The sequence below is a fragment of the Bos mutus genome, chromosome 6 (assembly GCF_027580195.1).
Source record: "Bos mutus isolate GX-2022 chromosome 6, NWIPB_WYAK_1.1, whole genome shotgun sequence".
Classification (NCBI taxonomy): Eukaryota; Metazoa; Chordata; class Mammalia; order Artiodactyla; family Bovidae; genus Bos; species Bos mutus.
The window spans coordinates 3411434-3427848 of record NC_091622.1 but is presented as its reverse complement, the minus strand read 5'-3'; the positions used below and the strand labels follow the sequence as shown (position 1 = coordinate 3427848).

The 16415-nt window shown below is 41.8% G+C and overlaps 1 protein-coding gene across 2 annotated transcripts in view; it reads right to left on the bottom strand.

The window, feature by feature from the left end:
* TMA16 (translation machinery associated 16 homolog) overlaps nucleotides 1–16190 on the bottom strand; it is a 31044-nt gene extending 14854 nt beyond the window's left edge. Inside the window, exons 1-2 of one of the 2 annotated variants that reach the window (XM_005904458.3) lie at nucleotides 15583–16190; nucleotides 2976–3088 (exon numbers count right to left, since the gene is read on the bottom strand). In XM_005904458.3, coding sequence (XP_005904520.1) covers nucleotides 2976–3088; nucleotides 15583–15585 — 116 coding nt within the window. In that variant the 5' untranslated portion in view covers nucleotides 15586–16190. Of the gene's footprint in view, nucleotides 1–2975; nucleotides 3089–15114; nucleotides 15322–15582 lie in introns of those variants that run through there. The other variant, XM_070371929.1, reaches the window with a different exon arrangement.
* Between the last annotated feature and the right edge of the window lie 225 nt (nucleotides 16191–16415).

The following is a 16415-nucleotide window of genomic DNA, read 5'->3' as shown; positions in this document are numbered from 1 at the left end:
ACATAAGAAGCCAGTTGAAATTATCCACTCCGAGCAAAAACAAATAATAAAAATTAAGATGTCTGAGAGATCTGTGGGGATGCCATCAAGCATACCAATATATGCATGTAGGAGTCACAGGAGAGGGGCAGGACAGAAAGGGTATTTGAAAAAATAACGGCTCCAAACTTCCCAAGTTGATGAAAAACATTAACCTACATGCCCCAGAAGCTTAATAAACTTCATGTAGGATAAACTCAGAGATCCACACCTAGGCATATCCATACACTAGTAAAGCTACTGAAAGACAAAGTGGGTATCTTGAAAGCATCAGGAAAAAAGTGACTCCTCACATACAGTGACCCTCAATAAGATGAACAGCTGACTTCTTGTCTGAACACTGAAGGCCTGAAGACTAAGATGTGACATTTCAAGTGTTCAATAGGAAGACTATGAACCAAGAATTCCATACATATTGAAACTTCAAAATGAAGCACAGTCCTACAGAAAAATTAAAGACATTCTCAGATAAAAATGAGAGCATCTGTCATTTTCAGACTCTCCCTACAAGTAACACTAAAGGGAATTCTTCTGACTGAAATAAAAGGACAACAGTTACTAATTTGAATCCACATGAAAAAATAAGAAGCACCAATGATACAACGTAATCACACAGATAAATACCCCCGTCACTGGGATTCTCTAGGCAAGAACACTGGAGTGGGTTGCCATTTCCTTCTCCAATGCATGAAAGTGAAAAGTGAAAGTGAAGTCGCTCAGTCGTGTCCGACTCTTAGCGACCCCGTGGACTGCAGCCCACCAGGCTCCTCCATCCATGGGATTTTCCAGGCAAGAGTACTTGAGTGGGGTGCCATTGCCTTCTCCAAAAAGACAGTATAAATGTGTTTTAATTTGTAACACTTTTTTGGTCCTAACTTAAGACAACTGCATAAAAACAATAATCATGAAACTGTGTTTTATGAACTTACAATGTATAAAAGCATAACTTATCTGACAGTAGGGCTTTCCAGGTGGCTCAGTGGTAAAGAATCTGCCTGCAAATGCAGGAGATGTGGGTTTCATACCTGGGTCGGGAAGATCCGCTTGAGGAGGAAATGGCAACCCACTCTAGTATTCTTACCTAGGAAATCCCATGGACAAAGGAACCTGGTGGGCTATAATCCATGGGGTTGCAAAGAGTTGCACATGACTTAGTGACAGCATGCAAAACACATCTGACAATAATAGTACAAAGAAGGGGCTCAGAATGGAGTTACAGTGGAGCAAATTCTTGGTATATTGTTCAAATGAACTTGACGTTAATTTGAATTAGATTGTTTTAAGATGTTAGCTGAAATTTCTGGAGGAAATTTCTGGAGGAAATTTCTGGAGGAAACTAAGGAAACAACTAAAGAAAAAAATATATAGTGATCTCTGCTTTACTAAATCAAATTACTAAATCAATTCTCAGCCCTAATCTTGTAACAAATGACATAGGCTGATCACTATTTTCTCTTTGAAACACGTTTTTTTTTCCTCCTAAGTCTCACTTGTTGGAGCCTCCTCCTTTCTGCAACCTCTAAACGGCTGAGGGGCTCTGGACTCAATCCTTGATGTCCTTCTCTTTCCTGTCTTCATTTACTTGTCAGGTGATCTCACCCAGTCTCAGGACTCCTAATATCAGCTAGATATTGATGGCTCCCAAATTTGCATCTATATCCATAACCTATCCTCTGAGCAACAGAGCCAGCACATCCAACAGCCCATTCTGTATCTCACCTTTGACATTAATAGGTACTTTCACCTAAATGCCTAATAAATGTCTGCATGGCTCACTGCTCAAATGTAAAGTCTTCAGAGACACTTTCCAAGACTATCCTATGTAAAACAGAATCTCTCCCTCACTCTCTATTCCATAATCTTTTTAAATTTTTCTTCATGGACGTCATCACAACCTATTTATATTTATGTATGTTTTAGGTTAAGTTCTTTTTTTTTTTCTTCTTTTTACAGCTTTATTGAAGTATAATTGACATATATCAAGTTGTACAAAAAGTACGCAATTTGGTGTTTTGACATATTTACACTCTTGTAAAACCATCACTGTAGTCAAGATCATGAACATGTCTGTCACCTCCCAAATTTTCTTATGTCTTTCTGTAATCTCTCCCTCCTGCTCCTCCCCCTACTCCAGGCACCACTGATTCGCTTTCTGTCACTATAGATAGTTATTAATTTCTAGACTTTTATGTAACTGGAATCATATATACTATATATTTTTTTCTGTATGACTTCTTTTCCTCAGCATATTTATTTCAAGATTCATCCATGATGTTTCATATATCAATCACTTATTTGTTTTTAATGCTGAAAAGTATTTGTTACATTAATAATACCAGAAATTTGTTTATTCATTCACCTATGGAATGTTGGTGGACATTTGGGTTCTTTTACATTTGTATTACAAATAAACCCACTATGAATATTTGCTACAAGTTTTTGTGTGGACATATGCATTCATTTCCTTTAGGTAAAATATGCAGGAATAGAATGGCTAGATTGTGTGGTAAGTGCATGCTTTTAAGAAATTTACAAAATGTTTTCTGAAAGTGGTTGTATCATTTTACATTTACACCAGCAATAGATGAGCATTTTTTTTTAATTTTATTTTTAAACTTTATATAATTGTATTAGTTTTGCCAAATATCAAAATGAATCCGCCACAGGTATACATGTGTTCCCCATCCTGGACCCTCCTCCCTCCTCCCTCCCCATACCATCCCTCTGGGTTGTCCCAGTGCACCAGCCCCAAGCATCCAGTATCGTGCATCGAACCTGGTAGGTTAAGTTCTAAGTGCTGAATCCTTGTTCACTGTTTTACCTTAGTGCACAGAACACACTTGAATATTTATCAAAAGAAGAGAAAGGGAGTACTGATTAGGAATAACTGTATAAAAGGGTTTTTTACCAATACATAAAATAAAGAAGATACTTACTTTTCCTTTTTTTCTTGTTTGTGGGCCTTTCTTGTAATTTGAGCTGCTTTTCTACTATATGGATGGATGACTTTTTTTTCCTGTCCTACACTTTTTCCCTTTGGTGCTTTAGGCTGAAATGTAGAGAAGTATACGACACACATAGTCAGATACATAAATGACTTCTGTCAAAAATTTTTCTTTAGAAATAAAAATTTTAAACAGTAAGATAACAGAAATACTGTGAGCTGGAAATATGTCACTAGAAATCAGGAGATATGCCAGACTCAGTCTTTGTTTCCATGGTCCTAACAGAAATGATATACAGTTGACCTCTGAACAACACAGATATGGAACGTGTGGGTCCACTTGAACGTAGATTGTTTCCCACAGTAAGTACTACAGTGCTATATTATCTATGGTTATGGAGGAACTGTATATATGGAGGGCTGACTATAAACTGTATGCAGATTTTTGACTGATCGGAGAGTCGGTGCCCCTAATCCCTGCACTGCTCAGGAGTTAACTGTATTCAGAACTATGCTCCAGTGATGTAAGAAAATAAAGGCATGGAGCCAATAAACCAGGTTTTCAACTGTTCCATCTTTAAAGCAGATACAGAGAATACAGATAGTGAGGAGACTCACAGGTGGACATCTGGATCAAAGTTAAAGTTAAGAGAGGGTAGAAGGAACCCAAGATGTTAACAGGAGCCTGACTGTAGAAGCTGTAGAAGAGAGCGGGCAGTGAATAAAGCAAAATCAAAGCTGGATACACAGGAAATAAGAACAGAGGGAATAATATAAGCCATCTCAAATCAGCCCATTCCAAAAGATACAAATTATTTTCCTATTCAAGACTTAGGCCAGTTAACCAGGTCCTCTAAACTAGCTGTCTAGCATTTCAGTACTGTTTTATTCCTACATACTTCTGTATCTTATATCTGACTTAAATTACTCAGGAACTTTGTTTGGCTCCCTGTAATAGAAAGCCAAAATAACAGAGGCTTAACCCCAATTAAGTTAGCTCTCTCCCACAGAAAGCAGGAGCTGGAGGCTCTGCTCCATGGAGCCCTGAGGCCCACTCCTTTTTGCTGCATGCTGTCCTCAGATGGAACACTAGGCCTTCAGTCCAGCCAGTGAGAGGCAGAAGAGAAAATCAACAGGCATGTTCCTTCTCTATTATATATAAGGAGAATTATATAAGTGATTAGTAAATACAGTCTTTATTCCCAGAAAAAAATACATGATTATAGAAGAACAAGAGGCTCTTTAGGGGACAGCTGGGAATCTAACATATCTAATCTTCAAAAAGGTCACATTTTTAGAATATTCTCTCCGAAACCACTGGCACTGCATTAATGCAGCCTCACACTCTTCCATGATTAAGGTGGCCTTGAGGTTTCCATCGGAAGGACGGAATGGCTCTGTCTGGAACACTGATGAGTAGAGCCCTTCTCCCCGCTGAAGGGCTTCACTAACTTGGTTAGGCCTTAAAACCTTAACACGAGAAAAAAACTACTCCGACTTACTCTCCAGCATTCTACCCCACTCAAAAGACTCTTCATCACATTCTTACTAACTTCTCACCATTCCCAGAACATACCATGCTGTCTTTTTTTTAACTTCTGGAGACTGTACTTGTTACCTCTGCCTGTAAAATCTTTATTTGTCCTCTGATAAAATGCATCTCAGTCACTTCCTTTATAAAACTGTCCAAGTAGAATTAATCAAAATGACCACCTCACATACATATTCATTTCTTCAACAATTATTAACTTAAATGTTCAATAAATATTTACTATTGCCTTCTTGATAAACATGACTAGAGAAGATTAACTCCAAGTGTGAAACCCCGGCTGCCCCTAGAAGCTGGTCACGGGTACAGGAGTATAGTGCGAAACCATCATCAGAGTGTGTGTGTTCTTCGTGTCTCTCTGCGCGTGTAGAGGGAGGAGGCAGGAAGGTGTAACAGGAACTCATGTGCATGAGGGTTAGCTAGCAAACACAGATCAAATAAAACTTCCAGAACTCAAGGCAGGCTGCCTCTAAGACGGCCCCCAGTGACCACCCCCTCCTGAGGTGGATGTGCGTCCATCCCCTTGAGGGTGGGCAGGACCTAGTGGCTCACTTCAGTGGACTAACATTTGGGAAAGTGATAAAGTATCAGTCCAGAGATAGATTACAAAAGGACCCTGGCTGTGTCCTGCCCACTCCACTCTGCCCTCTCTGGCTCCCTCCGATGAAGACTAGCTGTCTTGTGGTGAGCCGCTCTACACAGAGGCCAGCGGGACAAGTGACTGAGGGAAGCCCTCAGGGAGTGAAGAACTGAGGCCCTCGGTCCAAGAGTCCTCAAGGAGCTGAACTCCACCAAGAACCATGTGATGGAGCTGGGAAGTGGACCCTCCCCAAGCTGTGCCCTGAGACAAAGCCACAGCCTCAGGTTATGCTTTGACTGCAATCTTGTGAGAAACCTTGACGGAGAGGATCCAGATAAAGTATGCCTGGTCTGTGACTCACAAGAACTATGAGATAATAAATTCTGTTGTTTCAAGCCAGTGAATTGTGGGATAGCTTGTTAAAGAGTTAACTGATGCAAAACCAAAAAAATAAAGCAAAGATATCTTTGAAAAGATTTTTTATTTCACATATTCCAACAAATAAAGTGCTTTCAAAAAATGGAACAAGATCACAAAATTCTCAAGAAAAAATGATAGTCTCTGAAGCTGTAAAATTTAACTGAAGTTACAGACTTGTGTAACATTGTTTTAGCAGTAAGCCCAAGTCTACAGAAAATTTCCTTTAAAGATTTGAAAACTTTCTTTAGAACGAGAAATAATTTGATAACCCTCGGAGTACAAAATGTCCACACAGCTTTAGAAGACCTCATTTTAAAGAACCTCTAAGACTTAGTTCAAAGAAAGTACAAAGAAACCAAACTTACATTCTGACTCAACTGTGGACTATGATTCCTTATAATAATTTATTCATGAAAAGGTTGCCTCAAGACAGGTTATAAATATACAATAAGGCAGAGAAATATGTACCATAAAATAATAAATTTCAAAACAATTCTATGTCAATATATTAACTTTTTTTTACCAAAAAAACCCAACAAAATGCTTCAACAGAGGAAAAATGAAGTAACAGCCTATCAATAAAAATTAATCTATTAATTACATTCTATTCAAAATAAATGCTTCTTAATTAAAAAGCAATCAATCTTCATTAGAGATTCTTCAAATTTATTTTAGAAAACATCTGACAATTCATAAGATAGTACAGAAACATTCTATATATTGGAGGGGAAATGTTTATGCTGTATTTTCAATTCAAACTTAGTATTTTGTTTCAAAAAGCATCAGAGTTAACTTTCAAAGATACAGCAATAATGTATTATTTTCATATGCATAAAAGACTATTCTAAACAACAGAAACTTCTGAAAAGTTTCTGGCATCATAGAAATATTCTATTTAAGAAAACTGGTATTAAAAGTCTCTCTTACATACAATCTTTAGTGATCACTTCAGAAAATTCATTATAGACCAGTCTTCGGATTCATACTTGAGATTAACAAAGAAAACACAAAAGCAGTTTATTCAAACACAGCAACAGAGAGAGGTTTTCAGGGGCAATACACTTTAACTATTTCTATAAAAACCATAAATAACGAAATAGAACTTTTCCTAAAAGGCAATCAAAGCCATCAAAGAATCTAGGTACAACTAGAAAAAGAAATGTCATTTCAACTGCCCAATATAACTAGAAACCTAAAAGAATGATCATTTCACCAAACACACTTAAGGTACACAAATACACATAAATATTTTTTAAAAAGTAGAGGAGTAATGCCATGCCTACAACTGAGAAAGCTTACAGTATATAATACCTTGAACCACAAGTAACCATAATCACAAAGATAAATTCTAGAATATGATAAACTAAGTCACTTAATATCAAAGACATGACAGGAATACAATGAACTAATTAAGAGAATCTGACCTTTCTTTTTTTTTTTTTTTTTTTTGCAGTGATTCTATCCTGAAGAATTCTAGGGCACTTCCCTTGCTTAGCAGATAAATATGATGACAAATGTCAATAACAAATACCTTGTTAGAGAATCCAGAAACGACACACAAGCCGTGTTAAAAGTGAAAAAGTGAAGTCACTCAGTCGTGTCTGACTCTTTGCAACCCCATGGACTGTAGCCTGCCAGGCTCCTCCGCCCATGGGATTTTCCAGGCAAGAATACTGGAATGGGTTGCTATTTCCTCCTCCAGGGGAACTTCCTGACTCACGGATTGAACCCGGGTCTCCCACATTGTAGGCAGACACTTTACTGTCTGAGCCACAAGGGAAGCCCTTAAGCCATGTTAAACCCCACTCAATTTTCAAGGACCATTTCCAGTTTAAGTTCACCTCCTCCTTGAAGCTATCCACTAACATGTAACCATTTCATTCTCAATAATCTTGCTCTCTGGGGAGCACTTTCCACACAGCACTTAACATACTGTACTGACCAGTCATTTAATTTCACACTTGTGTTTATTTCCTCCATTGCAACTCCCTGAAGACTACAAATATGTCCTATTGGGTTGAAAAACAAGTTCGAAAGAAATAAAAAGAGGTTTCCAAGGTGGTGGAGAAGTTCTACCCGGAGCTCGTTTTGCTCCACAAACACATCAAGAACACATCAATAGGTGGATCAGTTATCTACATCTACAGGTAGAGCACCAGCTGATCACTAGCAGAAGACCTTGGATACTGGAAAGGACAAGAGGGATCACTGTGCAACCAGGTAGGATGAAAAAAAGAAGGGGAAAAGAGGAGAGGACGTGGGACAAGACCTGTGCCCTGCAGGGGAGGTGAAGGCGGGTAGAAGTCTCATCTGGGGATGCCCCCTAACTGACAGGGCAACAACAGACACAGGTGGAGCATCTGAGGTGTGGAGAAGGGGGAAACAGCTGGCCTGTGGCAGACGGACAGAGACCTTCACAGACGGCTGGTGCTACAGCCCTGTGCACCCCAGACTGGGATATGTCCCCACCAGTGCGCACAGGGGCTGAGAGCTGGAACATGCAGGCAAGACAGAAAAGCTGGGGAGAGGACGGCTGCTGGCTGTAAGGAGACAGCCTGAGAGGACGGAGGGAGGAAATCTGTCCCTGGGAAAGCCTGAGGAGGAAACTCAGACTGCCACAGACGCAAGGTACTACTGCTGAGTGGTGAGCAGGGGTGGGACCTGCCATCACACCCTCTCTTTCTCCGTGTGCTGGCTCTTGCCTGCCAATGGGTTGGGAAGGGTCCCAGCCAGGGCAGGCCCTAGCGTACCTCTCTCTGGGCACTGGGAAAGGCCCCCAACAGCGGGCCCACACATGCCCACAGCTGAATTCCAGGAAAGGCTCCCAGTAGGGCTGATCTTAAGCTAGCCATCTGTCACACACTCGACTGCAAGCTTCCCTTCCAGTCCTCATCACTGAAGGACTGGATTTCTCGTGGCCACCAACTCCTCCGCTCACTTGTTGATGCTGAGACTCTGATCCCAGCAGCCGTGCTGCCTCCACACCCTGTCCTCACCAGGCCAGACCCGAGAGCTCTCAGGCAGCCTCGGGAGCAACTCCTGTGTGTGGCCAACACTCAGAGGTGGGGCGAAAACCACAGCTGAGCCCCAAGGGTCTGGTGACTAAGGAATACAAATCTCTCCGTGCAGCTGCACAAAATGTAGATTAAATCCCTGCGATCAGCTTGCTAAACCCAGCATCTATGGAATATTCAAATGGACAGTGACTGTTCCCACAATTGAGACTGGTCTAGCTGTAGCAGCTGTGGACTCTGCGGCAAGTACATGTGAGAGACGGTCAAGGTCAGAGTCTGAGTGTCCCCCCAGTGCCCATAGCAGGTCCAGAGACCTAGTTAGAGGTAACGGCGGGTCTGCTGGGGAGGCAGAGGTTGGCTGTGATTCATAGGAGGGGCAAGGACACTAACAGATGAGACCCCAGGAAAATATTATTATTACTACTATTATCCTATATTCTGTTGTTGTTTCTCTCATAATTACCACTTCTTACTTGAAACTGTGAAAGCGTTAGTTGCTCAGTCATGTCCAACTCTTTGTGACCTCATGGACTGTAGCCCACCAGGCTCCTCTGTCCATGGGATTCTCCAGACAAGAATACTGGAGTGGGTACCATTCCCTTTTCCAGCTCATCTTCCTGACCCAGGGATTGAACCTGGGTCTCCTGCACTGCAGGCAAATTCTTTACTGTCTGAGCCACCAGGGAAGCCCTATTTTTAAAATTTTTCTTTAATTTTTTTAAATTTGTTTTACAATTTTTTCTTTTTTATATACTTTTCATTGTTTTCTGTTTCTTCCTGTTCTCCCTTTGTTCCATTTTGTTATCTTTTTTTAAATTTTTCTGTGTTTTAGGTTTCTTTGCTTTTTTTCCTGCACTCTGCTTTTATTTTTTGTTTCTGTTAATTTTGTTTTTAATCATTTGGTTTGACTTCTGGGTTACTTTGCTCTGGTAGTTCTCATGCTTCCGATTTCTCCGTTTTTGTTTCTTCTGTGTGCAAGAGTGCACCTGTTATTTGTTCAGCTCTGGTGTTACTATTTGTCCTGGGCTCTGTTTCTTCGTTTCTCTTTTGTTGTTGTTGTTGCTCCTACTTGTTTATCTCTTTGCCATCTGTTTTGAGTTTTCTTTGACACCACCCATGTTACTTTTTCCTTTTTCTTTTGCCACACTGTACGACTTGTAAGGCCTTGGCTCCCCAGCCAGGGGTTGAGCCTGAGCCTTTGGGGTGGGAGTGTTAAGCCCAGGATGCTGCACCAGCAGAGAATGCCCAGTCCTAGGGAATATTAATCTGTGACAGTTCTCCCAGAGGTATCCTTCTCAACTCCAAGACCTGGCTCCACCCAATGGCCTTCAGTCCCCAGTGCTAGATGCCTCATGCCAAACAACAAGCAAGACAGGGACACAGACCACCCATCAGCAGACAGACAGCCTGAAGTTGTACTAAGCCCAGAGACACCCCAAAACACACCACCTGATGTGGCACTGCCCATCAGAAGGACAAGATCTAGCACAATCTACCAGAGCACAGGCACCAAGACATCCCACCAGGAAGCCAACACAAAAGACAGGACCAAACTCACCCACAAGGGGCAGACATCAGAAGCAAGAGGAGCTAAGACTGCAGAAAGGAGGCCTCAAACACAGTAAGTTAGACAAAATGAGAACATAGAGAAATATGTTGCAGATGGAGCAATGTAATATCCACAAAACCAAATAAATGAAGAGGAAATAGGCAATCTACCTGAAAAACAATGCAAAATAATAATAGTAAAGATGACCCAGATCTCAGAAATAGAATAGAGGCACAACAGAATGGAGAAAATATAATAAATATTTAACAAAGAACTAAGAGAAATAAAGAACAAATAATGATGAAAAATATAATTGAAATGAAAAATACACTAGAAGACATCAATAACAGAATAACTGAGACAGAAGAATAAGTGAGTGAGCTGTAAGATAGAATTGTGGAAATAACTACCATGGAGCAGAATAAAGAAAAAAGAATGAAAAGAAATGAGGATAATATCAAAGACCCCTTGGACCACATTAAACTCACCAACACCTGCATTATAGGGATCCCAGAAGAGAGAAAAACAAAGAAATGGCTTGAAAAATTTGTGAATAAATTACAGTCAAAAATCTCCCTAATATGGGAAAGGAAATAGCCACCCAAGTCTAGGAAGCACAGAGAGTCTGAGAGTCCCATACAGGATAAAACCAAGGAGAAACAGGCTGAAACACACCATAATCAAACTACCAAAGTTTAAATTAAAAAAAAAAAGCAACAAATAAGATAAAAGGAACGCTCATATAAGGTTATCAATTGATTTTTCAGCAGAAACTGCAAGCCAGAAGGGAGTGGTAGGATATATTTAAAGGGATGAAAGGGAAAATCCTACAACCAAGATTACTCTATCCACCAAAGATCTCACCCAGATTCAACAGAGAAATCAGCTTTACAGACAAGGAAAATAGCTGAGAGAATTCAGCACTACCAAACCAGCTTTACAACAAATACTAAAGGAACTTGGGGGAATGGGGGGAGGAGAAACATATGAAAAAAGACCTATAAAAAAACCCCAAACAGTAAAGGAAATGGTAATGAAAAATCTCAAATAAACAACCTAAGCTTACACCTGAAGCATATATATCAATAATTAACTTAAATGGAAATGTATTAAATGCTCCAACCAAAAGACAGAGACTGGCTAAATGCATACAAAAACAAAACTCCTATATATGCTGTCTACCAGACACCCACTTTAGACCTAGGGATACATACAGACAAAATGAGGGGCTGGAAAAAGATATTTCATGCAAATGGAAATCAAAAGAAAGCTGGAGTAGCAATACTCATAATGTTAGGTAGTTAGAATAGGGAAAGAGAGTCCAGAATGGCGGTGGCTAAAAGATAAGGAAGAGAAAAGCCTGCGAAAATAGAACAAAAAAAGGTCCGAGGACCAGAGTGATCAGATCAGATCAGTCACTCAGTCGTGTCCGACTCTTTGTGACCCCATGAATCACAGCACGCCAGGCCTCCCTATGCATCACCAACTCCCAGAGTTCACTGAGACTCACATCCATTGAGTCAGTGATGCCATCCAACCATCTCATCCTCTGTCGTCCCCTTCTCCTCCTGCCCCCAATCCCTCCCAGCATCAGAGTCTTTTCCAATCAGTCAACTCTTCACATAAGGTGGCCAAAGTACTGGAGTTTCAGCTTTAGCATCATTCCTTCCAAAGAAATCCCAGGGCTGATCTCCTTCAGAATGGACTGAGTGGATCTCCTTGCAGTCCAAGGGACTCTCAAGAGTCTTCTCCAACACCACAGTTCAAAAGCATCAATTCTTTGGCGTTCAGCCTTCTTCACAGTCCAACTCTCACATCCATACATGACCACAGGAAAAACCATAGCCTTGACTAGACGGACCTTTGTTGGCAAAGTAATGTCTCTGCTTTTGAATATGCTATCTAGGTTGGTCATAACTTTCCTTCCAAGGAGTAAGCGTCTTTTAATTTCCTGGCTGCAGTCACCATCTGAAGTGATTTTGGAGCCCAGAAAAATAAAGTCTGACACTGTTTCCACTGTTTCCCCATCTATTTCCCATGAAGTGATGGGACCGGATGCCATGATCTTCGTTTTCTAAATGTTGAGCTTTAAGCCAACTTTTTCACTCTCCACTTTCACTTTCATCAAGAGGCTTTTGAGTTCCTCTTCACTTTCTGCCATAAGGGTGGTGTCATCTGCATGTCTGAGGTTATTGATATTTCTCCCAGCAATCTTGATTCCAGGTTGTGTTTCTTCCAGTCCAGTGTTTCTCATGATGTACTCTGTATATAAGTTAAATAAACAGGGTGACAATATACAGCCTTGACGAACTCCTTTTCCTATTTGGAACCAGTCTGTTGTTCCATGTCCAGATCTAACTGTTGCTTCCTGACCTGCATACAAATTTCTCAAGAGGCAGATCAGGTGGTCTGGTATTCCCATCTCTTTCAGAATATTCCAGTTTATTGTGATCCACACAGTCAAAGGCTTTGGCATAGTCAATAAAACAGAAATAGATGTTTTTCTGGAACTTTCTTGCTTTTTCCATGATTCAGCAGATGTTGGCAATTTGATCTCTGGTTCCTCTGCCTTTTCTAAAACCAGCTTGAACATCAGGAAGTTCACGGTTCACATATTGCTGAAGTGGACCGGAGTGAGGACCGCAGTTAAAACAAACAACACTCCTGGCTGGCCCAATTTATACAGGACAGGCCCAGGGAGAAAAAAACATATAAAAAGAGGAGCCAAAGCACTCTCTCTCTCTCTCTCTCTCCCCGCTGGGGCACTCTTCTCTTCGCGTCTTTGGATCAACGTGCCCTCACGCCTCGAAGATGGATTTTCCTGCTATCTTCTAAATAAAATAGAGCTGTCACACTGAGCTGCAACACTGATTTGTCTAAGAGCTATAACATGGTCTGTTCGAGACCTGAGGGCTACAACACGGTCTATCCAAGACCTGAGAACTGTGACACGCCGAGGGGGCTTTAATGTCCGTCACTCCAAATCTTTGTTGTGACGAGACAAAAACCGAGGAGCATACACTCACCTAACACATATAACATTATTCCAAAAAAGGTTAGTATCCTAGGTAGATTTTCATTAATGTTTCTCTTTAATTTTACTAACTTTCAGGAGCAAATTTTTACTAGCAGGTAGTCTCTTTAATATTTATTTACAGGCATAAGACAAATGAAACAGAATTGAAAGTCCAGAAACAAACTCAGGCATATAGAGCCAACTAATACTTGACAAGGGAGCCAAGAAGACTCAGTGGGTGAAAGACAGTCTTTTCCATAAATGGTTCTGGGAAACTGGACATTCACATGCAAAAGAATGAAACTGGTCTGCTCCCTTACACCACTTGCAAAAATTTGCTCAAAATAGATGAAAGATTTAAATGTAAGGCCTCGACTGTAAAATTCTTAGTAGAAAACATAGGGAGAAAAGTTACTTGACATTGACCTCAGCAATGACTGTTTGGGTATGAAACCAAAGGCATAAGCAACAAACCCAAAAATAAGCAAGCAGGACTACATCAAATGAAAAAGCTTCTGCAGAGCAAAAGAAATGGTCAACAAAATAAAAAGGAATCTACAGGAGTTGGAAGAAAATATTGGCAAAATCACCTACCTGATAAGGAGTTAGTATCCAAAATACAAAAGGAATTCATACAATAACAACAACAACAAAAATCTAATTAAAAACTGGGCAAGGACACGAATAGACACTTTTCCAAAGAATATATACAAATGACCATCAGGTACCTCTACTATTACTAAAGTAATTGCAATAACTAACATTTACTAAGCACCAGACACTGGGCTAAGCTGTTTACATTTAATTTTCATAATTCTATTAGTCAGACACTATGATTATTCCAACTTAACAGAATAACTGAGTTCTAGAGGGGTTAAGTAACTTCATCAAGACCATAATTTAGCAAAGACAGGTGCCAAACATGCTCCAGGACTCCACTGCCCACATTCTGAGCTGTAGGAAAGAAGTTTATAGAGTAACTGATACAAATGTGCAAATGGAAAAACCTCCAGCTCCAAGCTGAGTTTAAATTCAAGACAGGATGCAACAGAGACACTGCTGATGCACCAGAAAAATGACAGGCCAGGAAACGTGCCAATGAGAACAGATTTATATTCCTTAACTCATAAGGCAACATACTCCTACTGTACAGCCTGACAAAAGTGAAGTTCTGACAGTCAAGGACAACTACAATCAAATGTCAATGAACACCCCCAATCACAAACACACAATCCAACTACTAACAGTAGTTAGGCTAGAAAATTATGAAGAGCTGGCAATCGCACATACTGATACATAAAAAAGACTGAATTTACACAAACGTGTATAGCCTGAAGCAAAAACTGACGTGAAAAATGAAAATACAATGAAAAGGAGAAAAAGAAAATAAAAAGGGAGTAATGATACTGCCTTGATAACTGACCAGATAACTTTTAATGATGATAATAACCAGATATCAGACCAGATAACTTTTTGGTTATCTGGTTTGATAACTTTTTAATGACTTGATAATGATAATGACCAGAAAACTTTTTGCCACACTATAAACTTTCTATGTCGTTGTTTTCGTTAGAAACTAACTGAAAAATAAATATTTAAAAACCATGTTCGGAGAAGGCAATGGCACCCCACTCCAGTACTCTTGGCCTGGAAAATCCCATGGATGGAGGAGCCTGGTGGGCTGCAGTCCATGGGATAGCGAAAAGTCGGACACGACTGAGCGACTTCACTTTCACTTTTCACTTTCACGCACTGGAGAAGGAAATGGCAACCCACTCCAGTGTTCTTGCCTGGAGAATCCCAGGGACTGGGGAGCCTGATGGGCTGCCGTCTATGGGGTCGCACAGAGTCGGACACGACTGAAGCGACTTAGCAGCAGCAGCATGTTCGTATTCAAGAATTATTCTCAAGAACAGAAGCGAAAAAGGCAAGAAAGAGCAGCTCTGGCATACAAACAAGCTGTAAGTATAAAGACAAGCAAGCAGAATTTAGATACTAGTTACCTCTAAGTGGCTCCTGGAGATACAGATTCAAGGAGGAGAACGGGGATTTCTTATAGTAAGTAATACTCGAGAATTCCTTATACAATTGACCTTTATACTTAAGTGTGCTATATAGGCTCTCTTTCGCTAGAGGCGCGGAGGCGGGGTCTGGGGTGGGAGTGGTCACTGGCGGGAAGGCGGGGAGAGGACCGGAGGCCAGCCGACCGCGCCGTGCCAGCAGCTCTCAGTTCAGCCGCGTCCTCTGCGCCCCAGCCCCCACCAGCTGAGGAGCGAACAGGCGGAGCCTCACGCATCCCCGAGGGCAGGGGGCGGAGCCATGCAGGGCCCCGAGCAGAGCCCCGAACGCGCGGAGCCCTCGCCGGCCCCGCCCCCCGGTCTCACTCCCTACCCGCTCCCAGCCGCCCGACACCGGCCCGCCTCCCCGACCCGGCACTGACCGGGGCCTTCTAGGAACCTGGGGGTACCCACCATGGCGACGTTCTCACGGTTTGGGCCTCGGAACTCCGACTCCAACGCCAGCACCTGACCGCCGGCAGCAACGGCACGTCGCGCGGTGAGTCCCGCCAAACACACGAGGGGCGGAAGGAGCCGGGCGACCCGACCGGAAGTGGGGGAGCGAGTGCTCTTTCCTGAAACGTCCCTGGAAACAAGACCCCCGATTTTTGTGAGCCGCAGGAGACTTTGACGTGTCAGCCGGGCGCTCTCCGGTGCCGAGGGAAACGTGGGCTCTCAGGCGTCTGCCCTGCGCTCAGATCCAGGACCACACAGCCTCTTCAGACGAGGCGGCTCTAGGCTCCCGCCCAGCCCAGGCCTGCCCTCTGCGCCTCCTGGCTGCCGAAGCAAGGCTCCCGCGAGGCTGTGTCCTCACCCGTGAGAGCCCCGTCTGCACACTCGAGGCTTCCTCCCACCTGCTTTTTCTGTGTTCTCAGGATGTATCTTCGTTCCATCTGTACTTGGTAGGAGTCCATGGACATTATATTCATTCAGCAAATTGTGTGCAAGGCTTTGGGAACGGGCAAATTATTTCCATGGCCTTGCTCAGCTCATATTCCAAGGCAGAATGTGGAGGAAAAAACCCAAAAAACAAAACCCTATCAATTAATATTGTTTCCAGTAGTGTAAGTATTTTGAAAAACAAAGTTGAAGGGAAGGCAGAGAAGTTGTTTTAGGCGTGGTGGTCTCTGAAATCCACTTTTGAAAGAGTTTAACAGAGACCTATGTTAAAGCCAAAATTTTCAAGACACTTACTAACGGAAGTGAAGTGAAGTGAAATGAAATGAAAGTCGCTCAGTCGTATCCCA